The following is a 27,498-nucleotide window of genomic DNA, read 5'->3' as shown; positions in this document are numbered from 1 at the left end:
GGATTTCCAGTTTTCCCAGCACCATTTGTTGAAGATGCTATCCTTCCTCCATTGCATGCTTTTAGCCCCTTTATCAAATATAAGGTAGTTGTAGTTTTGTGGATTGGTTTCTGTGTCCTCTATTCTGTACCATTGGTCCACCCGCCTGTTTTGGTACCAGTACCAGCAACACTGCTCTTTAAAATGCAATGTGAGACAAACAGCCAGCAGTTTATTTTCGTTTAATAAAAAAGAAGATTCCAAAATGAAAAAACAAAAATTATTTTTAGTGCAACTCAATTTACAATATACAATACATTTTGGAAAGCTTCTCTTGAATTCACACGAAGCAGAGAAAACCAATTATAGATAATTCTTTGCATATTTTCAGCTTTTGACTTAATTTAAAGAAGAAAATAAAGATTAACGTTTTAAAAAGAATAACAAAAATAAAGAGTCAGTGTGATGAATTGGTACATACAGTCCCTGGACTGTTTCTGTATACTAAAAGCTCTTAGCTACTTTACTCCCCCTTCCCCCAGCATATCTCTCTGAAACTTCATTAATGCTTTGCCTTGTTAGTATCATTTGGAGCTTTTGTCCTTTTAATAATCAATCTAGTTGGTAATTCCTAACTTCCTCTCAAACCCTGTATTCCATAAATACTTAAGTTGTTGGACTCTTCTGAATCTCTTTTCCTGTTTCCTCCTCATTCAAGTGGATTCATCTCTAGCTTTCTCTCTTGCAGAGTGTGCTTCCTTTCTGTTTTACCAGTATCCATTCCTGTCACTTCTGTTGTTATTTCTCCATATAGCAGTTATTGATCCCTTTAACAATCATTTAGCTTAGGTTTTATCTGTCCTTATTATTATTCCACTTACTATAATAGAAAAAGTCCTTCCTGGCTGCTGCTTCAGACTCATTGCCTTTGCCCTTCAAATATTTTATAAATGAAGTTCATATAGACTTTTTTTTTTTAATGAATTCATATATCAGGGGAACTAGACAAATATATATTTACAATCCAGTGTAGTACCTCTCTTTATAGAGATGGCGTGGGGAACTGCTTATCTACCACATAAAGACCAAGATGGACAGGTCAAGTTTCTTGGCTTAGGTGATATCAGAATTGAATTGTGAATAAGAAGAAGATACCAAGGTCACAAAAGTAGGGAAGGAAATTGCATCAAATGCAGAGAAGACAGTTTTACAATGCATATAGATATTTCTTTATCATCCTTCAACATGCTTTCCTCTATACAGGACTTAATTAAAAACTTTGTGAGTTGCTGGAAGATTTAGCTGATGGTATCTAATTTCATTAGTTCTGTCTGGTTCATTGCATTTTGCCCTCCAGGTTTTGAGACCTGGAAGAGAACTTAAGTAGAAGACTGGATGGGTTCATCATTAGAGGAAGTATGTAATAGGAGGAAATCATGCTGGGTGTGTGTGTGTGTGTGTGTGTGTGTGTGTGTGTGTGAGAGAGAGAGAGAGAGAGAGAGAGAGAGAGAGAGAGAGAGAGAGAATGAATGCATGCTGATATGTCAGAGAAGAGAAATATTTTGTAATTTTTTTTCTTATATATTTTCAGTGTACCGTATAAGTGTAGTGTAGGAAATAATTTGTATTGGATTTTATAGCCTTATGCATGTCATTTATATACATTGTTTCAACTGGAACATTTCATTAATAGTGGCTCATAGCATCATGTATGTAATTCATATTTTTAGGCTGATTTCAAATTGCTATAGCTTTTATAATTATTACAATTGCCTTGCTTTTGGTATTAGCCTTTAGTATAACCTCATTTTAATCACTTGTTTTGTTAATAGATATTTTCTTAGGCTAAAATCCAAGCTCTTACCCTAACAGCTGTGAAATCAGCATGATATTTTGTGACCTTTCACAATTCTGTCCGTGGAAGTTGAAAGGGAAAGTTCAAAAACATAAAATCAGTTGGAAATAATTTAACACTTCTACTCACTAGTAATATGATATATAGTTTAAGCCAGGCTCAGTGGCCCATGCTTGTAATACCAGTGGCTTAGGTGGCTGAGGCAGGAGGATTGCAATTTCAAGGCCACTCTCAACCATTTAGTGAGGCCTAAGCAACTTACCAAGAACCTGTCTCAAAATTTAAAAAAAGAAAGTGTTGGGGATGTGGCTGAGTAATTAAGCACCCCTGGATTCAATCCCTAATACCTTCCTCTCCCCCAATAAATAGATAAATAACTAAGCAAGATGCAAGGTTTATTAATAGACTTTTGTTTTACTCTTCAGGAAGCAGCTGCTCAAGTACATCTGTAATGGAGGAACTAAAAACTGAGTGTGCCAAGGCCGGTGCCACAATTATACCTGCTTTGCCCAGAGAGGCTAATGACTCTATACCATTGTATACTGGGCATGAGGAGGTTGAAGAGTCAGATCCACCTAAGCTTCCATGGCCAAAATCACCTGAGTCAACTTCCTCAGTGACAGAGAGTTATGGTGTGTTTACAGAGGGAGAAGAGAGTGATATGGAAGGCCTCAGGAGTGGCCTTGAACCTGGGGAAATACCCACTGTCCTCAGTGAAGAGAGAAATGGCTTCAAAGTTCCCAGTGTACGTGGCAATATTCATTTTTACTGTTTTCATTGTATGTTGAGCATGCTTTCTGAAAACAACATGATGTGCTTTGAAATCTTGCTTTAGGGCAGAAATAAATAACATTTTACATTTATGGGTTTTAATAATTTTCCTTCAGTGACTAGGAGGTAGGCATTCCATGAGCTCTGGCTCATATTGTGATAATTTATTGCTCAGAAGCTTTGCCCACATGTTGCAATTTAGTTTTCTATTTTTAGATATTCACCTCTTTATTTGGAGATAACTATAAATTCATATTCATATATAGGAAATATTACAGAGAGATCTATGTTTCCTTTCCCAGTTTCCCCCATTACTTTATTCTAGGAAAACAGTCGTGGAATCACAACCACATTGATATTGATATGGTCATGGCACAGAATGGTCTGTCACCTGCAATAATAACGAGGCTGGGAAGAATTCACCTTTTGGACTCTGCCCTCCTCCTGCCCACAGTTATTACCTTTGGGACTAAGCTTTCTATATGTTCCATTTTAACATTAGGGCATACCTGATCCCTCTTTCCTCCAACTCTTATTTCTTCCTGTCTGAATCCTAATGTCAGGGCAAGTTTTTGATCCTGCCCACTTTGGGGTAAAAACAGAACTTTGGCCTCCCAGAAAAGTTAACAGGCCTCTGGATCACCAAGTCCCCCATGTTATGTTTTTGAGTGCCTCCTTATGTCTGTGGTAACCTTGTTTAATGTTAATATTATATGCTTTCAGCAAAAGCAATCCCTATTATCATAAGATTGGGTGTTGAGTGGGCGAGCTCAGACAGTGTCTTTGTCAGCATTCAGAAGTTCTTTTGGCCATCTGCCCTGATCATGGAATTCAGAGGCATGTGTGAGGACATCCTCAGTTGCTTGAGCTGGCAGTGATTCGCTAGAGGAGTATGATAAGTTTGCATGATGAGTATGATAAATTTGTCCAATATGATGACTTCTGTTGGGTCAAATTATGCATTATGTATTCTACTGAATTGTAAATGAGTATCTGTTAAAGAACACATAAAAATATGGTCAAATTTATTTGAAAAGGTGGCTAAGAGAAGTTTGCATTCAATGAATAGAGCTTAAATGGCTTCAAAATGTCAGCTGTGTATCATTAAAAAATAATATCTTCGATTTCTCATCTCATCCTATATGTATGTGATAGGAGTAGCTTATTTCTGAATTAAAGGAAGTATACATTCTCATCTTGGCAGCATTTCCTTCTCTGTGAGGGTAGAAAGCAAACTCACCTGCCAAATTTTCACATGGGAACTATGTAGAGGCTATGCAATATCAGGGCCCTTATTTTATGAGTCTATAATTTTAAACTTAGGCTAATTTTTAAAAAGATCTTTGGAAGCTTGCCAAATATACCCTGCACTCCAATTAGGATTTTAAGATTCTGCACAAGAGTTAACTGATTTGTTGTTAAAATGATTTAACAGAATGTTTCCTCTTTCTTTTGACTTTAAGTTTTTTAAACAAATTCCTTAAGATATAAATAAGCAGAAGGTATTTTCATAATTAAGCTTTTGTAAATTATTGTGAACTACAATTTTTGTTTTAAACATGTTTTTCATTTATATTTGTTTTTTTCCCATATTTGTTAAATTATCAGATAATGGAGGCAGAGACCAAAACTGCTAAGAGTTGGCGCCATCCACTTAGTAAGCCTCCAGCCAGATCCCCAATGACTCTTGTGAAGCAACAGGCAACAAGCGATGAAGGTGAGCTGATGATATTTTTTTAGGTTTTTTTCCCCCTATGTACAGATGTTTGTTGTAACAAACTGTTCTACAAAGTTGTTCAGTGGAAAGAAGATTTGACCCTGTGGCAAATACATACCTTAAGCCTTAAACCACTTCCAGGCAAAAATAATTTGCATTTTAGGAATACAGATTTGCTTCATATAACCTCATGGTGTTGCTAGTAAAAGTCTTTGTGTTTTGTTGCATAACATTTGTAACTCCTGATATTCCCTAAAGACTTTCCAGAAGTTAAGAATCACTTCTCAAAAGGTGTTACATCATAGAGTTAACACGCTATAGGTTTCTTTTCATTGTCTTCATTTTTAGCTGGAATCCTTCAAATTCCTGTAAATTTCATTGAGTAGGAAACTGTGTGCAGTACTTCCCCCTCTTACACCTGTGGGCCATGAAACATACTTTCTGCTTAAGTGGATTGCATGTGGTTTGATGTTAAGCAGTTTTATTTATAACAAGTCATCACTCCTACTGGATATAACATTTATTTATTTATTTTTGTTGCCTCAAATTAAAAATCAGACCAATCACCCGTTTTCTTCTTTCTTGTCTTAGCATTCTATGGGCCTTATTTTTACCATTTCAAAATAATCCATTAAACAGTTTTTGGGTAAAGAACCCTTCTTTAGATATTCTTCTTTGCTCTTGGAAATTGTTAATTATGGTCACCTATTTGTGAGGAAACAATATTGGTTTAAACTTCTATTTCGAATAAATAGACTCTTTAAAATGTGTATATCATTGGCAGATTTTTTCCTCCCTTTTTTCTTTGTCTTCTTTTGTAGCACATGTTTACTTAGGAAAAAGATGGCTCCAGTAATAGAAGTAATGAAACACATTTGTATTTACTTCTATTTGTCACATACTGTTTTTCTCTTAGTGTCAGTTTAATTAAAGATAAATTTGTATCAAGTAATTAATATGCTGTACTCCTTCATCATCACCTGTTTCAGCATGGCTTCTTTGAAGGAAGCAGGGTGCATTAAAGGCAGGAAGCAGGCTGCTTCCTCCTATGAGCATGGTTCCCTACTAAGTTTATTTTGATGTGAACCATCATAAATTAGCCTACAGTTTCTCCATGAAGAACACTTCTGATTTTAATCTGTAGAGCTTGTGAAATTTTTAAATGGATTGGGTTAACAAAGTTGTATCAAGGATTTGAAATTAATATTTTGCTCAAACATTTATGATCTGCAGTGGTCTCACTTTCCATTCTAATATGTTAAAGACTCTGGGCATCCTCTGGGGATTTTTAAGAATTGAACAGAAAAATTAGAGAATTTTATACACTCCTAAATTGATAATGAAGTATGATTTGTATCCCGGAACAAATTTTTTAAATCATCGAGCATTTGAATGTTTCCTTATGTCAAAGTTGCTTGTGCAATTGGAGTTGAATGAATATTGTCATTGATAGAAAGGGATGAACTGAGGACTTAGAACAACACTCCCAAATCCAGCTGCTTCGGGGGAATTTCCTGCTCTAATTTCTCAATTCCTTTTGTACTCTTCTCTGTGTGAGTATAGCTGTATTGGAGTCTCTGAGAAGTTACATCTGTACACAGCAATCAGTGTTCCTTATTGGTGAGTGAGATGGATTGTGATCATCTAACAGAAAGACTGCAAAGGGAATTTAGAGTTGAAAGCTGAAGTTGAACAACTTAAATGTCTAATAATGTGAAATTGTTTGGATGAAGTATGGTCAAGCAACTGAATGAAATACATTGTAGCTTTAGAGAATGATTCCAGAAGTCATAGTTACACTGCGGGTGTAATGTTTCGGATACAGAGTTAAATGGTAAAATATGGTTTAATATGTTTTTCTAGATTGGGAGTATTTTCTGGCAAGCACTTCTTTCTTGATGGTCTTGGAAAGTGCATAATGAATATCCTGAAAGCTTTGGTATCTGAATTTGCTTTGTTTTTGTTGTAGTTTTTCCCATGTTTTTTTATTGATACATTATAATTATGCATAATGTGGATTCTTTGTTACATATCTGTTCATGCATATGACATACAATATAATTTGGCTAATCTCATTCCTAGTGTCTTTACTGATTTATAGATGTTTTTTTAACATGACCTCCTTTAAAAGACCTAAACTTGTGTGTATGTACTGATAATAATCAGTCATTTCCCCATATCAGAAATAAGAGAAAATGATATAAAAAGGAAAAATGTATTTGATCACAATTTGGCCCCAAATGGAAAGACAATCTGTCTTTGCCTGTTCTACAGAAGTGTTACAATTTATAGGAACAAAAGCCAGGAAGTCTGTATATGTAGATTGAGCAGACTGTGCCAGCCTAAATATATGTCACAATTCTAATTCTCTGAGTTTGTTGCATTACTTTTGGTGACAGGGCTTTGAGGATGGTTGGTATTAGCTCTATCCTCTATTCTCAACATTAGCTGGTTGCTTGTATGTTCTGGGATGGAGAAAATAGCTTAAGAACAGGGTTAGCAGCAGGAAATGTCATGGATTGGACTTTTTAAAAATTAAAAAACTTAAAATGAACCCATTATATTTTGACTAGTGTTTCATCAGCACCACTTTAATTTGCTGATACTGATTCCAGAACTTCTCCTGAATTGAAAAGAGGTTAATAGACATCCTGCGTGATACCAACCTTTTAGTATGCATTTTTCAACACTTCTACATTTCCTCTTCTCATTGCTCATTGTTCATTGCTTTTGAAGTTTTTATCCTGCACACAAATGTGCATTTCTTTCCCAATATTTAAAAATAAATTACTACATTTGTTTCCAATATAACATTTTTAGCTTTTCCTACTGTTCCTTTCATATACTTTTTGTTCACCCTCTCTCCTTGGTTAAGTTATTTGGTTCTTGATGTTTCCAATTCAGCTGTACCCCAAGTGCAAGTCCTGCTAACATACAGAATATCGTACATCATGGCAGCAGCAGACACTGTGATACTCTGCTCAGTGATTCTCACTGTTAATGGGGATTGCAGTGGACAAGATTGTGCTTAGAGTGAAGTTTGTTTGGAGGCTGTTAACTGAAAGATTTAGCTCAGAATATATATAAGATTGTCATTAAATGATTTTAATTGTCTTTTCTATGTTAACAAGTCTTCAATTTATATATAATGAACTTTCATATTGCTCAAGAAGTGTTTTACAGAGACTTGTAGTGTCAGTGTGATGGACTAGATGATAATACCTCTATTTACAAGGCAGCCAGAAATGATGGATAAAATAAAACAAATCACCTTCATGTATGCATTTAGAGGCAAAACAGCATCAAGGACAGTATTCTTCATGTCTGCACCTATAGTCAAGCCTTATCACTCCATTATTTGTGTTACGCCTCCATCATTGTTGCCTGTGCTCAAAGTGGGGATTGTAGCAACACCTGCCATGGAGTTGTTGTGAGGGTTAAAAGACTAAATGTGTGTCCTGGAGTTGCTTGGGATGCTGAGGCAGTAGGATCTCAAGTGCAAATCCAGCCTCAACAGTTTGGCAAGACACTGTCTCAAAATGAAGGGCTGGTGATGTAGCTCAGTGGCATAACACTTCTCGGCATGTGCAAGGCCCTGAGTTTGATCCCTAGCACTGCAAAGAATCAATCAATAAATCAATCTAAGCATTCATAACAGTGTTATAACAGTGTTTGGCAGTTAAATAGATGTTTGTTGTTGCAGCTATTGTATGATAAGAAGGGGCTAGAGGAAGAGGATTGCTGGACTGTGGCTCTTTCTGGGACTAGAGTGAAGTCAGGGCAGTCAGAACCAATATCCCAAGGATCCCTGAGCTACATACAGCTGGATCAGAGCAGCTTATGCTCTTACTTAAGGGCATCCTTGGGAAAAGCAAGAAAACAAAATTGATCACAGGCACAAGCAGAGGACAAGGGAACTTTCCTGCTTGTTCCTTAGCCTTGATTGGGGAAGGGCAGTAAGGTAGTAGAGAAATTCATCACGAAAATTCCTGACCTTAGGACTGTGGTTAGATTTAGATGTTTTATTCCTTTTGTTCCGAGACAGAAATTTAAAAGGAAAGGGTATTCTGGTTGTTAAAGCCTCTGGAGCATCTGTTAGAATTAATCACAAAATCTTTTGAACCCACATGGAACAGGAATCTGGTTGACTAATGGTCAATGGACTGTGGAGACCTGGCTTTCTGCCTTATTGGTTTTTTGACTTTGGCATGTCCTCTCTTGCCTCAATTTCCTCCTGTAAAAATAATGTGAGATTTGGTCATAAGTGATAAGGTTTCCTATACTGCTGTAACATTTACTGGGGTAAATATCCTGAAAAGCGTGCAATGATATGTTGAGGGCTGATTCTCAAAAGCGCTGACTGCTATTGAACCAAGTTTTCATTTATAACTTTTCAAATAATATTTTGTAATTTCCAAAACAATTAACACAGAAAGATTGAAAGACACTGATACCCATCATTTGTGTTTTACCTAAGTGCAGAGGTGACCCTATATACAGTTTGGATATTGGAAAGATTCAGATTAAATCCCTTTTATGACTCTGATCCCTCTAATCTGAATTGTCTGAATAACTTTGAGTCTTCCCTTCAGCAAGTGCAGTACTATAATGAACTGTTAAGCATCTCTTTGAAATTGAGAACAGCTTAGACCTGATCCCTATCTCTGTAATGTCTGCATGCCTGGAGGGTTAGATTAAGAGCATACTTCCGGCAATGTTACAGTAATTTATTTTTTGGAAGTCTGTCTATATTAATATTATAATTCATTTAGAAATGGATTAAATATTTAAACAGAGATGTAAGTGATGGAAATTGATTCTTTAATTAGAGATAATTTTTTTGGTCTATGACCATTATTTAACACTGTTTTAGTCAGCTCTTCATAACTTAGACTAAAAGACTTTACAAAAACAATTTTAGAGGAGAAGAGTTTATTTGGGGCTCACAGTTTCATTGGTCTCAGCCCATAAATGGCTGATTTTATTCCTCAAGGCTCAAGGGAGATAAGGCAGAACATCATGCTAGAAGGGTGTTGGTGGAGGAAAGTGGCTCAGTACATCCTACCAGGAAGCAAACAGAGCTCATCTCACTACCTATAAAATACTAACCCTAAGGGCACACCCCCATCAGCCCAGCTCCTCTTACCACACCTTCTTACTTGCAGTTACCATTCATTGATTCCTATCAGGGGATTAATGCACTGATTAGGTTCAGATTCTTATAACCCATTCATTTCACCTCTAAACACTCTTGCATTGTCTTACAATGAGATTTTTGGGGGAGGATACCTTATATCTGAACCATAACAAACTTTACCTATATTTTTAGTTGTTTTGAAGAATAAAATGTATACATTTAATAAGCATGTTTAAGTAAATTAAATCCTAGAAATTTCAGTCTGACAGTATTTGTTTTCCTCTCCAAATGGTTTCTTTTTGTCCTTTATTTTTGCATGGGCAGCACTGGGGATGTAACCCAGGGGTGTTTTCCCAGTATGATACATCGCCCAATCTTTTTTCTTTTCCATTTCTCTAAATGGAAAGACACTCAGCTGCTGAAGCATCTTAAATTGCTATCCTTCTGCCTCAGCTTCCCCAATCACTGAGATTATAGGAATATGCTATCATATTGGACTTTCTCTTTTTCTTCCCCTTTCCCTCTCTTACTGAAGAATGTGCAGAGGGCCTCACACATGCTAGGGTAGGACTAAGCTACACCCCGAGCTCCCCCGCCTTTTTTTAAACATTTGAGTCAGGGTCTTGCTATGTTGGCCTGGCTGGCCTGGCATTTGTGATTTTGTCTTAGCTTCCCAAGTAGCTGGGATTTCAGGTATGTGTTACCATGTCATTTCTTTCTTTTAAATTGTATTTATAGTGTAATTTAATCCTAATCTGATCCTTAGCATATTTTGCCAAAATAGGAACTACCCACTGATTTCTCTTTATTAGAACTTTTGTTTCTTCTCAGATTTCCTTTGGTATTTTCTGAATACACAACCTGTTATTTCTCACTGTATCACCTGTTCTGTTAGTATAGTAGCTGATCTTTTTTGTGGTACTGGGGATTTAACCCAGGGATGCTTTAAAACTGAGCCATATCCCCAACCCTTTTTATTTTTTATTTTGAGGCAGAGTCTCACTGAGTTGTTTAGTGCCTCACTAAATTGCTGAGGCTGGCCTCAAACTTGCAATCCTCCTGCCTCAGCTTCCAGAGTTGCTGGGATTACAGGTGTGTACTCCCATGCCTGGCTAATAGCTGACTCTTGAGCACTTTGCAACTGTCCCTCAAACAAAGGACAGGGCTTACAAGTAGAATTCAGAATTCAAATGTAAGGAATTGGCTGCTTCACTTTATGTATTTATTGATTTAAACACACACACACACACACACACACACACACACACATATTTAGTTGTAGATGGACACAATACCTTTATTTTATTTTTATGTGGTGCTAAGGATCGAAGCCCATGCCTCATGTATGCCAGGTGAGCACTGTATCACTGAGCCCTAGCCCCAGCCCCTGCTTCGCTTTATTAAATACATGTTTGGGGAAAATTTTGTGCCCCTGATCGTATAATGCTGTTAACTCTCTCTTTTCAGACCAGTTTGACTCAGATTGGCCAGTCTTAATTTTATTTCTTTTATTTCAAGGATTATGTATATATATTCACCAAATATGATAATGGTATCCTCCCTCCCCCCTTGCCCTTTTTTCTCTTCCTTCCCCTTCCCTCCATCCTTCCCTGGAGTTTGAACCTAGGGTGCTTTAATACTGAACTACATTGCCAGTCCTTTTTATTTTTAACTTTTAGACATTAAAAAGGCTAAGTTCCTTAGGGCCACACTAGGTTGCTGAGGCTGGTCTTGAACCTCACATCAACCTGTTTCAATCTCCTGAGTCCTTAGGATGTAAAGGTTGAATCACTGCACATGGCTGATAATGATGTGGTTTTGATTTAAGCATAAAAGTATTTTAAATTATTAAATACCGATATTATTTTAGATATTAAAGTATTAATATATTCATTTTGCCAGGTGATAATAGGAATGTGAAACTGTTTTATGATGGCATACTAAGACTTGGCTGTGGTTTCTTCTTAGCCTTCAAAGGCTATTTGGGTCTGTTATGATAGTGTAATGCCATTGATTTGGAAGGATGAGACAGGAGGATTGAAGGTTGAAGACTAGCTTCAGTAATTTGCCTAGGCGTCCTCAACAATTTAGCAAGATCCTTACTCAAAAACAAAAAATAGAAAGGGTTGGTCATATAGCTCAGTAAAGCACTTCTGGATTCAGTCTGTAGTACAAAAAACAAACAAACAAATCAATAAAGGCTGTCTGGCCTTGGAGTATGTTTCTCTTAATCTCTCTAAGGATCATCTCAGATGTTTTCTTATCTGTATGATGAAATAGGATTTGGAATAGTGATCCAAAGTTTCTTTCAAACTCTTTAAGATTATTTTATTTTATGAAAATCTAATAAGAAAGAAAACTATTTTGTCCTTGCTCTATTATTGACTTTCATTGAAAAGAGAAATAAATGTGCTAGGTGTAGTGGTGCATGCCTGTAATCCCACCAGCTTGGGAACTGAGATAGGAGGACCACAGTTCAAAGCCAGCTTCAGCAAAAGCGAAACTCTGATAAGCTACTCAGTGAGACCCTGTCTCTAAATAAAATACAAAAAAGGGAGGGCATGTGGCTCAGTGGTCGAATGACCCTGAGTTCAATCCCTGGTTACCCTCATCCCCTCCCCCAAAAAAAGGAAATAATTAAATTAAGTATAGGTACATCTCTCAAGATAAGTATTTCCTCTCTGTAAAAAGTCATTTTCTCTGCTAGAAAAACAATTACTGTTTCATGATGACTGCTGCTGTCATGCTCCAAATGTTATTAATTTTTGCATAATGATATCTTGTCTTTGTTCCATCAATTTTTATTAGCTTGAGGTAATATTATACTTTCATTATCAGCCTGGTTATGTTTCTAAGCAATAAAACAGCAAATTCAGCAGATTAGTAAATAGATTGGCTTGGTATGTTTTTTGATAGGTCACAGCCAGTGTTTTCCGGCATTATGTGGATATTAAACCTTAGATTTTGTTGGCAGTCAGACTGAATGGATATTTTATGTAGTGCTCAGGTTTGTAATAATATCAGGTATTCTTGCTTTAGCTTGATTTTCTATCACTAAATTCCATTGGAAGCCCCAGTGGCACTGGCTTCAGCTATAGTATTGGGTATTAAAAATTAAAAACACCTTGTTCTTATTATGCTGGTGGTTTGTTTAGGTTTTGATTAATTAAGAGACGGAAATGGTAGCTTTTTAGTTTATGCTACATGGTTTCTTTCTGTGCTTTTCATGTTTTGAAATTTTTCTCAACTGGCATGTTGTTTATGAAAAGGTGTCTGAATGTACGAAAAGCAGTGGGAATGTAAAATAGTTATGGCTTTGGTTCGTTTGACTTTATGCATGTCTTGCTACTCTTAGAGTCTTGGAAAAAACATCTGAGGAACACTTTTTGATATTACAACTACATTGTCCATTTCATTCTTTAGAAAAATAAATGATTACATTAGGTTGAAATGCATGAAACTGCCAGTATTTGATATTTTTTTTCATTAACTCACTTAAATATATTACCTTCTGTTTCCTTAAACTTGTACCTGAATCTCTTTCCCCAAAGACATAAATGTCTTAACTGTACCAACCACTAAGTTATCCCATATTTTAAAATATGTTATTTTGTGTTTTAATCAACCCCTCCCCTTTAGTTTTCTTGCAAGTCTACCTCTGAAGATGGAGAATGAAGTTAGGAAAGTTCATGTATACTTAAATGTTATTTTTATGATTATGTTGTGGTCTTTGGTTTTTTTTTTTTTTTCTTTTTTTTTGCATAGTCCTAGGTGGCAACTTCCTGTAGTCTGGTGCATGGGCACCAGGGTCATGTATTTTAGGTAGGAATTTACCACATTTAGGAAGTTCTTTTTTTTTTTTAACATGCCAGTGCTCCCAGCCACTGAATGGTTTATCATTTTAAATCTATGTATTCTGAACTCTCTTAGCTTAGTTTCCCAAGTTTAGAGAAATGAACCTCTAAATTATACATTGCATATATTCTCTTCTATTACATAGTGTATATTGTCTTCATTTTAGAAAAATGTTTTCAGGGTCAAAAATTGCTGAGATTTTTTTTGTTCTTTAAAATAATAGAAATAAAGATGAAAAGTTGACTATGATATCTGGCCATGTTTCAGTATTACAGAAATATTTCTATAGCATTGCTTACATTATCTCGTGAGAGGTAAACTTTGTAAATACTTCAAGTGAGTTAGTCAAGGACTTTGTTAAGAATCTTCTTGGAAAAGAACAATGAGTATGAACATTTCAAAGGAGGGAATGAATTTGGCATGAAGTAGACTTGATAGGACAACATTTTGGATTTTGATGTGCAAGGAAAGAATGAAGGTTTCCAGCCTTCTCTTCATGCTTCTTTATGTTATCTAAGTTTCCCTCATAGTTGGCATCATGACTGTTCTGCTTGAATTTCTCTTCTTAGCAGCTGTTTAGTGTGATCTGCCAGGTGTTACCTCTGGTAGTTCTTGGACTACAGGGTCCAAGGATCACACTGCCCTTTATGGAGATGACCAGAAGTCAGCTTTTTAGCTCAGAAAGCACCCCCCCCCGGTCACTTGCAACATGCTTATTGTTCACTGCTTGGAGATCTTATTTTGCCATTTTTTGATTTTATGTTGGAGATGCTACTAGTGAAGTAGCTTAAGAACTTGAGATTTCTCCTGTGGGATGTTTTGAACTATTTGAAAGCAAGGGACTGATTGTTTAAAGTTTCTTCATCTGTCATATTTCCTGGAATGTTATGAGATTTGTGTGCTCACCCTTTAACCCATCTTTGATTTCATTGTCAGAATAAGTTCCTTTTGGTGTCATGTGGTTAGTTTGGTTTTCAATGATATGACAGTTTGCTTACAAGAGTTTTCTTCTTGTCCCTACCATGATATGATAATCAACTGTGCTTTTTTTCTTTTTTATATACTCTATTAGTAAATGTTACTTACAATTCTTAAAGATAGAGGAGTTTTACTGAGAAGGAACCTGAAGTATATTCTCACTAATTCACTTGCCTAAGATCACAAGAATTGAAGAGGTAAATAACAGACTTTAAATGCTGTCTGTTCAATTCCAGGATTGTCACTCTTTCTGCTTTACCACACTAGCAGTTCCCAGTAATAGTGAGAGTACTGAAAAGAATACATATGAAGATCTAATGACAACAAGACATCTTTGTTGATAGAGTAGATTAATTTCCCAGTAGCCCTTGTTTTTGCCCATGTGTATTTTAAGAGTGTACCTATTTGAAATATGAACTAACATTCTTTTTTTTTAATTAAATTTTTAAAAAATTGTAGATGGACCCAGCACCTTTGTCTGTCTGTCTGTCTGTCTGTCTATCTATCTATCTATCTATCTATCTTTATTCGGTGCTGTTGATCGAACCCAGTGTCTCACATGTGCTAGGTGAGTGCTCTACCAACAACTATCATTGTTCAGGAAATTCAGGCAACACCAGTAATGCCAAGTTTCCCTGGTGAAACTAGTACCTTAGATGTAGCATGATTATCAAGGCATTTTTGTGTAAGAATTTAAAGGTGCGTCCCTTGGGATGTTTGTTTTTTAAAGCATATATTGACTCAGTGGGAATGTATCCTTAAGTATTTTGACATCTGTATTATGGAGAGGAGATACATAAAGAGTAAAACTGTAACAGAGTTGAGAGTGATGCTTAGTGATAGAGTGCTTGATTTGCATATTGGAGGCCATGACTTCAGTCCCTGGCAGCAGAACCAAGCAAACAACAAGAACAGACAGGGTTATGGTTTGGATGTGAGGTGTTCCCCAAAAGCTCACATGCGAGACAGTCAAGAAAGTTCAGAGGAGAAATGATTTGGTTGTTAGAGTTTTAACCCAATCAGTGTTTAATCCCCTGATAAGGATTAACTGAGTGGCAACTGAAGTGGTAGGGTATAGCAAGAGAAGGTGGGAATTACGGTGTGACTATGGGGTATATACTTTGTATCTGGAGAGTAGAGTGTTCCTCTCTGCTTTCTGATCACCATATAAGTTGCTTACCTCTGTCTCACTCTTCCATCTTGATGTTCTGCCTCACCTGGAGCCTGGAGGAATGGAGCCAGCCTTCTATGGATTAAGACCTCTACTACCATGAGCCTTCAAATAAACTTTTATTCATCTATAATTGTTCTTGTCAGGTCTTTTAATCACAGAAATGAAATTGCTGATTAAAACAAGCCTACGTTTGCCTTTTTAATTTCTTAAGTGTCTTAGGCTGAAAACAGCAGTTTCTCTATTAACCGTTATTAAACTAGCACATTACAGAACTGTAATGGAAAATTTAATTTTTTTTTTCTGAATGGCACTACTTGCCTTTAAGATTGTACCTGAACCTCGGTTATTTTTTTTTTAATCTTTTGTATTTCTGAACACACCTTTATAAACTTTTCTTATTCATCAACTAAAATGAACATTGAAATATAGTTCACATACAGTATAAGAATACTAAAATTCCAAAGTTTCTATCTTCCTTGCTTTTTTGAGTAACTCATTACTGCTTTCATCTTCATTCTCCTCCTCACCCTCTATTTCCTCCAGGATGTTTGAAACCATATATAATGCCCCCCAGGATTCAGATTTTGCTCAAGTACCTGAAACATAACAGATGTTGCCATGCTTTTCATAGCAGAGAATGGTGCTGTATCGGCCAAAAAACATAATTGGAACATATCCCCAAGCAGTGCGGTCATCATGGAGACTGGTAAAGGGAAATTCCTGTAATGGAGTTCAGTGCCTTTTCCCATCTGCCGAATTCCATCAGCATGTCCTGGCAGTAGTCCTTCCACAAATAACCCAAATGTGTTCTTTAGAAAAATCCATATAAAATCAGCAGAATTTATTCAAAAAGCCTATACTGAGTGAATGAATTGACCTCAGTCTGTTCCTAAGGAAAGGTCCCCTCACCCGCTGCCAATTCATTTCCCCCTTGTTATTATTTTGACTATAATTTTGAAGCTTGGATAGTTTTATAATCATAATAACTTATAACCCGCCTATGTTCCTTTTAATGTATGTTTTATAGAATTGGCATCATCCTGTATATACAGATTTGTGTGCTGGATTTATTTTTACAATTTTTAAATTTTTTTGTGATACCAGGGATTGAACCCAGGAGCACTTAACTACTGAACCACATCCTCAGCCCTTTTAAAAATACTTTTTAGGGGCTGGGGTATTGCATAATGGTAGAGCACTAGCCTAGCATGTGTGAAGAATTGGGTTCAATCCTCAGCACCACATAAAAATAAAGAATTCTCAGCACCACATAAAAATAAATAAGTAAAATAGAGATATTGTGTACATGTAGGCATCATGTGCCCATGTTCAACTAAAAATATTTTAAAAATACATTTTATGTTTAGAAACAGTGTCTCACTAATTTGTTGAGGCTGGCTTTGAACTTGTGATCGCCCTGCCTCAACCGCCTGAGCCACTGGGATTATAGGTGTGCACCACCATGCCTGGGCAGAATATTTTTCATTGTACTTTGAAATAATAGTTTCAGCTGATTGTGTGTGGCTTTTGAGTGAAGAGGAGAAATAAAGACATTTTTCTTTCTTTGAAGGCATAAAAAAGCCTTTTCATGGAAATATTTATACATCAGTGTTAGCTGTCTTTCTGCTCTGGTTCTGACTATTATTGTCTATATTTTTATTAGAAAAGCTTAGTATTTAGTGCATACATTTTAAAAGTAATTTTCTGGATGAGTTTTGCAGGACTTACCAAGGAATTTGGTGTTTGAACTTTTGGCATGGTCTTTCATAAAATAAAGTTATTCTTTTTTAGCAATGTAGTTATTTAGTAATTTCAGAGAGCTATTGAACATTTTTGCTGGTATGGTGGCAGTATTTTTTAAGTGGTCCCTTCAGCATATTTATTAAAGATAGTATCTGTTTTCTAGTGTGGCCATCTAGTAGTATTAATTATGAGGCTGACCCTCTTTCACAGGATGGTGCATAAGCCCTTGCTTAAGCTTCCTTATTCACCATGAAATTCCTGATAATGTAGAGTCTGGAGCTGTGTTATAATCTGCTTGTGCAAATTCAGAAGTGCTTATGAAGACATAAGGAACCACTTTATTTGGGGGCTCATTCTTTGCTTTACTGTATAGTACCATTTACAGGGTTTCGGCACTGTTTGGTAACAATTTCAGAATCACCACCATGAACTGTGAGGCTCGCTGAAGAAGAATGAAAAGTACAATGGGAATAGAATATTTTATAATTGATTAATTCGTTCATATAAAAAATATCATTGTGAACAGAATCCAGGTGCACTTTACCCCTGAGCTACAATACCCTGTCTTTTACTTCCTTCCTTCCCTCCCAACCTTTCTTCCATCCTGAGATAGGGTCTGACTAAATTGCTTGGGCTTGCCCAAACTTGAAGCTTCCAGGGTCAACTTTCCAAGTTGCTGGGATTATAGGCATACACCACCACACTCACCTCCATATGTAATTTGTTTTAGCATTGTGTATTTCTAAACAAGATCTGAGTTATAGAGATCTTTTAGATATTGGTAAATCTCATATGATATTTAATTAAAAATTACGTTTGTTATCATTACCATTAGTCCCACTGGAAATTTATTTGAGTATTGGACAGTGTTACATTCACAATAATGGACACACTTTTTCCAACATTTTAATTGTGAGGTATAAGTTTCAAGTAGATCAGTTATTTTTCGTAAAAAGGCTGACTTTTTTTTTGTTCATTTTCATGAAATTCCATGCTAGATACTGAAGAATCTTGATTTATTTTTTTCTTTCAAGTAAAAATGGTTCTCCATGAAAAAGACAGGTTCTTTGCCTTGCAGTTCAAGTTAATGACAGAAGAGCTTTAACTCAGACAATTGCTGAACTTCAGTGTGTACAGATATACTTTATACATACATCCCTTTTTTGTCACAGATTTAATAAATCTGATACTTTTTTCATCAAGAACATTAAGTGAAACTTCCTTTTTTTTTCTTCATTTTTTTCAGTCCTCTGAAAATATGAGGTAATCAAGAATATAATACTTTGGTGATGCTGCCTTGATTTAAGCTAAGGCACCAATAATTTTACCCCCCACTGCTTTTATGTCACTATTACAAATGTCAATAGTGTGACATAGACCAAATAACATGTCTGTGTTATTGTGAAACTGGTTTTGGCTACATAGATGGTACAACTGGTGTATTGCATCATCTGAAGTCTATAGATCATTCTTTGAGAACTGCTGTTGTCTTATCTCCCTGCCCCCCCCCCCCCCGCCCGACCTGCCAAACCAAGCCATTTCTGTAACTACCTCCTCTCCATAGATTCTAAAACTTATTCATTCTGCATTGGCTCATTTAGTATGTGGAAAAGAAGACTTGCTCAAAAGAATATTTTCAAGTAATGATAGTTGGTCCTCTCCTGACTTATTGAGAATACAATTAGGAATGAAGGGAGTTCTGTGCTTGGTAATGTTTTCATAGTTCTCCTAAACCTTGATATACTTTCGTATTTGGTGCTGGGTCTCTGGCAGGTCCCAGTGCTTGGTGCTGCACAGTGTTGCTCCTGTAATGATTTTGAATTATAGGATTACATTATGATGGTGGAGAGAAATGCTCCTGGGGCCTTATTCTATGTCAGCTTTGGTCTAGGCCAGATATAGAGCTGGATCCTCTCTACACGTCAAGTGTTGAGAAAGTTTGAGGAGGTCTTTTTTATTCTATCAGGCCATCCTAGGCCAAACCTTGCCATGAGTTTTAATCAGATGGACCATTGCAGCTCTGCCCACACTCACCTACTCTGTGGCTCCATTTTACTTCCTGGCTCTGTTGTTCTTCCCTGTCTTTGCCTGTTTTTCACTGTCTCTGGACTTCAGGAATTAGAAAGTATTTCCTCTGATCTTGGAAATATTTTGGGAATTCCTCATAATAACTTGAGACCAGGGATAAAAACTTTGTCTCATGTGTTTCAGTGTTTTTCAAAAAGGCAAGTGATGCAGTAAACTAATTTTAAGCCAATCAGTAGTAGCCATATTTAGTATCTATAAGAGATATTAACCTATGAGAAGGACTTACTGCTATTCATAATTTCTAATTAACTTTCATTTGTCAACTCTTCTCTAATATTTCTTCTGTTGTGAAATGTAGGGCAACTTAGGTGGAAGTAATTTATATTTAACATCAGATTACTTCATCTTAAATATAGGCAAAGGGTCTCACCTTTTGTTTTCAAACACTGTGCTCCTAGCTATATACCAGGTGTTTCTCCATTATAATAACAATGCTGCTGCTGCTGCTGCTGCTGCTGCTGCCTCTGCCGCCCCTGCCACCACCATCATTGAAATAGGATCATTCACTCTGCATTAAAAAATGACAAAATCATAGAATTTGCAGGGAAATGGATGGCATTAGAGCAGATTATGCTAAGTGAAGCTAGCCAATCCCTAAAAAACAAATGCCAAATGTCTTCTTTGATATAAGGAGAGTAACTAAGAACAGAGTAAGGTCGAAGAGCATGAGAAGAAGATTAACATTAAACAGGGATGAGAGGTGGGAGGGAAAGGGAGAGAGAAGGGAAATTGCATGGAAATGGAAGGAGACCCTCAGAGTTATACAAAAGTACATACAAGAGGAAGTGAGGGGAAGGGGAAAAATAATACAAGGGGGACAAATGAATGTCAGTAGAGGGGGCAGAGAGAGAAGAGGGGAGGGGAGGGGNAGAGAGAGAGAGGAGAGAGAGGAGAGAAGAGAGGAGGGAAGAAAAGGGGAGGGGGGATAGTAGAGGATAGGAAAGGCAGCAGAACACAACAGACACTAGTATGGCAATATGTCAATCAATGGATGTGTAACTGATGTGATTCTGCAATCTGTATATGGGGTAAAAATGGGAGCTCATAACCCACTTGAATCAAAGTGTGAAACATGATATATCAAGAACTATGTAATGTTTTGAACAGCCAACAATAAAAAATTAAAAAAAAAAAAGAAATAGGATCATTCCTTTTTTCTTCCATTGGAATTTGACATCTTTAATTTTATCCTCATTCACTATTTCATTTTTTTCTGTCTATGTAAATCTATTTTGACTTTTTCTAGAGTAGGTAAGTTAACATGGCAAGGGCTGGAACACAGTGGTTCACCAGTGATTTGGATAACTAAGGACATCACTGTGCAGAATATTTTTTAATAAGCATGTCACAGTTATTGGTGAGGAATATTAAGCCCAAGACATGCCTTTTCATCTGAGATATACTGTCCTCTGCTATGGGCAAAAGGAATATTTTTCTAATATGCAGTGTCTTTCCAATGCTCTGAAAGATTTTAAAGTGATATTTTGTGGAGGTGTTTTCTACTTTTTTCTAGTAACAGATTTGCATGTTAATAGATTTAACCCTCTTAGAGAATCATACAGAACAAATGAGAAGATTTGACATAGGGATTATTTTTTATATCCATGTAATGGTAGTATATTGCTTGACATATTATAAGTGCTCTGTAAATGTCATGGATTCTTGAACTCCAAAGTTAATTCCATGAAGTCCAATTGATAAAAATTTTATTGAACCACATATTATGTTAGGTAAAGAAAGTAAGCATATTAATAAGCATTCTCAGTGTTAGAGTATCCTGCTAACTGGAAGATAATGTTATGTTTATGAACATAAACTTATTTTATCATAGGCAGTGTTGTGGTAGTAATAGAAATACTAATGTAGTGACATTGGAAAAAGAGGGTATTTTACTCCTGGCAAGTATGGGGATTGTGGAAAAGGGAGGTTGGTTGTCTGACTTTGGCTTTAAAGGATGAAGAGAATGAGAATCAAACTCCTTTTATTCTGTTTTATATCTCAGAATGTATCAGTAGACAACATAGGCTTGGTGTCTGGCATTGATGTCACAATTTGGAACATGTGCTTCTTTTATAACTAGGGTGATTGGTTTCCCTTGGGTTGCTTCTCATTGTATTTTTATGCTGTGTCTTCTAAAAGAGTTGCCTGAAGTTCCATCAGTTGAGGAAGAAGTAGAAGAAACAGAGTCTTGGGCGAAGCCTCTTATTCACCTTTGGCAGACAAAGTCCCCTAACTTTGTGGCTGAACAAGAATATAATGCAGCAGCAGCAAAAATGGAGCCACACTGTGCCATCTGCACTCTGCTCATGCCATACTACAAGGTAATTTGGGGTGGTGTGGCTGTCAACCTGTCCTTACATTGGTCCACTTTCTGTGACTATGCACCCAAGAGGTCACTTGTGAATCATTGTAGGTGAGTATTCATCAGAAATAGGATGGCAATACTTCTTAGCTATTGTTCTTCGCAGGACAACAATGATTTCTACAAGCCCCTTGGGAACCATTTTTCTGATAGTACTTTTTCTTTTTTGAATATCTTGGTTTTTTTCAGGGAAAGAGTCATTTCAATGTTTCTGTTGTTTTTACAACTAAACTTAAAGCTTAAAAACAGAACCATGCAGAGAGAGAATTTAGTCTTGGTTACTGTTTTATGTTTGAAAATGTTGCTCTCAAAATATGTGCCAGCTCTGAGCCCAAATTTTTTTTCATTAATTTTTAAAATTTTAACATCTCAATCTACCCATATAATTCCCAATAATAAAAAAATTTTCAGTTAAATTGATAAAATTTGGGAAAGTTTATTTAAATGAGATCTTTGGAGATAATAAAGCAATTCATAAATTATAAATGGAACAAATACTTAACATTTTCATATATTTTGGAGAGATGACAGTTTTTTGTTTGTCGTGATTCTGCCTTATTTGGCCATGTGTACCAGTAACATCTCTTACTCTTTAAGCCTTGTCATAAGGCAAATGCTTTAGAACCCCTCCTCAGTTCTGTTACTCAAATTAAACCTGGTGTTTGAAAATATTCCTTAAAATGCTAACCAGGTAATATTTTTATTAAATCAATACATGTGTTTACCTATTAGAAATGAAGAGGTAAAAAAATTCATAAGAAGAATACATGCTTTCCATGAACTCTTTTTAGAAGAACACAGTTTTAGTAGCTCATCAGTTTCTTTTATGAGCAGACATTCAAAATATTTTCTTGTTCTTTCAGATTAATTTCTTTCTTTTTTTTTTTTTTGGTGTGTGTGTAGGAAGCAGGGCCCAGGGATTGAACTCAGGGGCACTCGACCACTGAGCCATATCCCTAGCTCTATTTTGTATATTATTTAGAGAGAGGGTCTCGCCTCACTTTTTCTGAGGCTGGCTTTGAACTCACAATCCTCCTGTCTCAGCCTCCCGAGCTGCTGGGATTGCAGGCATAGATTAATTTCTTGATGGGAGCCTGAGAAGGACCATTACTAAAAAGCTAATAGGAAGGGCAGCAGAATACAACATACACTAGTATGGCAGTATGTAAAAAAGTGGATGTGTAACCGATATGATTTTGCAATCTATACACTGGGTAAAAATGGGAGTTCATAATCCGATTGAATCAAATGTATGAAATATGATATGTCAAGAGCTTTGTAATGTTTTGAACAAATAATAATAAGAAAAAAAGAAAAAAAAAGAAAAAGCTAATAATCGTTGGGATAAGGAAAACAACAGGAATAACAAAAGGTGAAAGCAAATGGCTAGAAGAGGGTTTAGTGGATTGGAGTGACAAGAATGAATTATGAACTGTTTTCCATCTTTTTCACTCAACATGGAAATGTTGTGTTTTTCAGCCAGATAGCAGCAATGAAGAAAATGATTCTAGATGGGAGACCAAATTAGATGAGGTGGTTGCATCAGGAGGAAAGACTAAGCCCCTCATTCCCGAGATGTGTTTTATTTATAGCGAAGAAAATATAGAATATTCTCCACCCAACGCCTTCCTTGAAGAGGATGGAACAAGCCTTCTGATTTCTTGTGCTAAATGCTGTGTACGGGTTCATGCAAGTAAATACATTTATAGTCCATCAATCACTCACTTTTCTGCACTCACTTTTCTGTGCTTCATGTAGTTCTTATTGCTCACCGATTTGGAACCTGTCAAATCTATTGTATTGAACTATTGACATTCTTGATGGTTGAATCATTTTTTCCCTCATATTTCTTTTAGTGAAAGTATGAGGGTGTATAATTAATTATCCTTTCCCCCCCCAGTCTTCCTTATGCAATACCAGTGGTGAGTAGGCCTGTTTTTTTTTTTTTTAATTGTTGTTGTTTATTTGGTGTTCAAGTGAGGTACCATCATGAGGCACCTTTCTTTCACATGCTTGTGTTTTACTTACCTTATAATAAAACTTAACGTGAACATCTGATGTTGATTGATGAGTATTTTTCTTTATGACTTTTTAAGGAGAAATCAATCTTCCTTTCATGATTCTTAGAGTTATTATTGTATTGAGTTAAATTGTTATTTTTTATAAGTAAAAGGAAATCTCTACTGTTTTCCAGGGGAGAATAATCATTATAATAGTTTTTTCTCCCAAATGAGATGATTAGGCTGTGTCTGTCTGTCTGTCTGTCTCTGTCTCTCTCTCTTTTAGTTTTAGTCTTTATTTTAATTTAGAAATTGCAATTTTAATTTATTTATTTTAATTTAGAAATTGCAAAAATAACCAGGTTTAGTAGCACATGCCTGTAATTTGTTGTTTTTTACACAAATGGGGGAAGTGGTGAATATATTTAAAATAACAACAATAATACAACTGGTATAAAGCCTATAGTATACGTAAAAGGGATTCATTATATACAACTCTATTTTAAATAATTCTATTTTTTCCAATTTTACTCAACCTTGTATTCTATTAACAACTTCCGTACGGTCTGTCTTTCTCAATGTGTAGTTTAAAAGATTTATGATGGAGTTATCTTCATTCATATTTACCCCAAAGAAATAATAGTTTTAGAGTTGGAATTACCTCCTGATAAATTTATAAATTAGATACCATATACTTCCTGAAGAGATTTGAATGTCATCTGCTTGAAATATAATAATAGCAATCTTCTTCTATTGATATTAATTAATAACACACACATGCATGCATACAAACACAGTTTCACCATATGTTAGTATGTATATTTAAGAGGCAAAGCATCAGGACACAAAATATAGGCATTTAATCTTGATTGTAAATGTAGCAGTTATACAGTTTAGCTATGTTATTTCATAAATGTGTACTTTTACTTCATATTTTAAAGAATTGGTTAACTGCTATAGGTGTTTCTTTGGATAGTTACATTTCTGTTACTTTCTGTTCCTATCTCAAATGTTACTGAAATTTGTAAAAACTACCCATAGAATTTTCAAATCCCTCTATTTTCAGTAACTTAGGTTTTTTGTTTGTTTGTTTATTTTGTTTGTTGATTCTGGGGATTGAATTCAAGGGTGCTTTTATACTGAGCTACATCCTCACTTCTTTTCATTTTTTATTTTGAGATCAATTCTCGCTAAGATGTTGAGGCTGGTCTTGAACTTGCGATCCTCCTGCCTCAGCCTCCCTAGTTGCTGGGATGACAGGCATGTGCCACTCCTTTTGGCAACATGTTTCTTGCTGCCATATAATTGTTATATATTTGTACCCTTAATCATCTTCATATTCATTTTGGGACAGGCATTGACCCATCAGACAAGTTGAATTAAGGACATTAATTCATCACTAATCAAATTGTGTAGTCTTTGTCCTATCACTGAAATGAAGGATAATAATGTGTAATTTTTAAAGTATAATTTTAAATCACATGAATTTAAAAAGTAGTACCTCAAAATTTGCTGTTTACTTATTTTAGCATTTCAAAACACTTTCCTTAATGGATTGCTTCTTCTTGGAAATGTTTATACATGTGTGAAAGGCCAGACTTGGAAGCTTAAAAATATTGTCTACTCAAGAATTATCTTTGTGAAATATTGTGAGCATTAGTTAACCTTAAGACCCACACCACCATGTTTTTTTTTTTTTTTTGTTGTTAATCATGTCTTGTTAATCATGAAGCAGGAGAACCAAAAATATCTTTCACACAGGCTTGCTTGTATTTTGTTTTAAGCCTCACAAATAAAAAAACAGTATATAGTGGGCAAATGATATGATTTTATTTATGTCAGTATTGAGATATGTAATATTGTAAAGATGCATGAGACCTAATGCATGGATCCATGCTATTATTTCCTAGGCTGTTATGGTGTTCCTTCTCATGAGATCTGTGCTGGATGGCTCTGTGCCCGGTGCAAAAGAAATGCCTGGACAGCAGTAAGTATCTTGTTTTACTACTGCTTTACCTCTTCAATTATTCCATTCATGTGGATACATTTAATTATAGTAGAAATATAAGATTGCATGAATTTTTTCTTAATATATATTTAGTTCTAGATGGACACAATACCTTTATTTCATTTATTTATTTGTATTTGAACCCAGTGCCTCATATGTGTGAGGCAAGCTCTCTGCCACTGAGCCACAATCCCAGCCCCTGCATGAGTTTTTCTGTGTAATTTCATAATTTAGTGTTTTTTTTGTTCGTCCTTCTCTGAATTGTCCTATTGTATCCATTGTCGAAATATTAGGTAAATTTCTATGTAGTCCTCTTCTGCTTCACAAACTGTAGGAACAGCCAGTTTATCAAATCTACATTGACATTTTCAAGGCCTCAAAAATTTAAAATTTTACTTAATTTTTCTGTACAGGATTATTACTGGCATCATTAAGAATAATTATCCTAAGTAATAGTCAAGGTGGAGATATTTAGTTGATGCCTGAAGAAACCATGCTCATTTCCAACTTTTCCAGTAGCCTGAGGTCTTTCTCCCACTTACTCATTCTTACATTCATACTAAACAAGTTTTAAAGATCTGCTCTACGCCAGGCATTGCCATGAACTTTAAATAAAATGTTTAACAACAAAGGATCCTCCATTTGGGGACACATTTCCTCTTGGTCTTAATAGTTTTTCCTAAAAACCCTGTTGAAACTTAGATCCAGTGTTGATCTCCATTCCACTAATCTATTGTGTCATACATTTTGCCATTTAGTTGTGTTCTATGCTAAATTTTCTTAAAAGGTGTCTTGTTTTTCAAGAGCAAAAAGAACATTCTTAAACATGATGACCTGCCAGATCACTCTATCTCCCTCCCTGATGACCTTAGAGCAGGAGATGAGCTTGATGTTTTCAGATCACTAAATGATAAAGAATTTAATTTTCTTACAACCACAGTTAAAAACCTGAAGGATAAGGTGAAGAAACATGCCTTGTATGATGAAAATTTATGTTATGATTATGTATAGTTAGATCTCAGTATGGAAGTTCACACATGGTGACTGTAGTTTGAAGGAATGAATCTGAGGGCAATATCTTTCTGAATTATTGGTGACTTTCACTTTGGGTAGGGTAAGAGAGAAAATATGGGCACTCTTTAAAGTCTAAATAATATGATTTACTTAATTTCAGAGGCAGTATCTTCCTTTTAAGAAACTTCTACATTAGTAGGCCCAGAAAACATTTTGGTGTCTTCTTTCATGTGATCAATTAGGTTAATGAAATTTAAGTGAATATAGAGCATCTTCAAAAAGCCAGCAGTTCTTACTTACAGGCAAGACTGGATAAATATATTCAATTCTTATTGATATATCCAGCTCTTTTTATTGTGTAGCTCCTATTCCATTGTAGAGCCAAAGTGAAATCTTGTAGCGACAGTTTGGTGATATTCTTTCATTCACCTTGACAAATTAGAAATAAATGTAGGACATAGAGGCATAGAGGCCATCTCATCACTTCACTAGGGTGTTAAGAGTTCCATCCATAGTTATTGCCTTGCTCCTGTGCTCAAACACTGAGCAGTCCTATTGTCAAAGTTACCATTGTCCTTTGCATGGTAGAGGCAGAACCAGGACTAGTCTATCCATTCTGATTTTAAAGCTGTTTCTGATCAATTTTGCTGTTTTTAATATGGCATGTTCTAAAAGGAAAGCAGTCTGATTAATCACTCTTTGGAATTGATTTAAAGCAGATTTCTATTAATCTTAACTCATTGTCTCCTCAAAAAATATGGTCATTTGTATTTTTAGTGTTGAAGCCATCTAAATCTTTTTCAGTGGACAAGAGAAC

At 35.7% G+C, this 27,498-nt stretch overlaps 1 protein-coding gene across 13 annotated transcripts in view; it reads left to right on the top strand.

Annotated features, from left to right (window-relative positions):
• Positions 1–27,498, top strand: part of Kdm4c (lysine demethylase 4C) — a 387,556-nt gene that overhangs the window by 214,049 nt on the left and 146,009 nt on the right. For all 13 annotated transcript variants that reach the window (XR_007349008.1, XR_007349009.1, XR_007349010.1 and 10 more), the window contains 5 exons: positions 2,260–2,579; positions 4,214–4,322; positions 21,437–21,618; positions 23,139–23,352; positions 25,570–25,646. Coding sequence is in view for 10 of the 13 variants with exons in the window: in XM_048806786.1 (XP_048662743.1) it covers positions 2,260–2,579; positions 4,214–4,322; positions 21,437–21,618; positions 23,139–23,352; positions 25,570–25,646 (902 nt within the window). In the remaining 3 variants the exon portion in view is untranslated. The remainder of the gene's footprint in view (positions 1–2,259; positions 2,580–4,213; positions 4,323–21,436; positions 21,619–23,138; positions 23,353–25,569; positions 25,647–27,498) is intronic.

The sequence above is a fragment of the Marmota marmota genome, unplaced genomic scaffold, assembly GCF_001458135.2.
Source record: "Marmota marmota marmota unplaced genomic scaffold, marMar, whole genome shotgun sequence".
In the NCBI taxonomy this organism is placed as follows: domain Eukaryota; kingdom Metazoa; phylum Chordata; class Mammalia; order Rodentia; family Sciuridae; genus Marmota; species Marmota marmota.
This window is presented reverse-complemented; position numbering and strand designations above follow the sequence as displayed.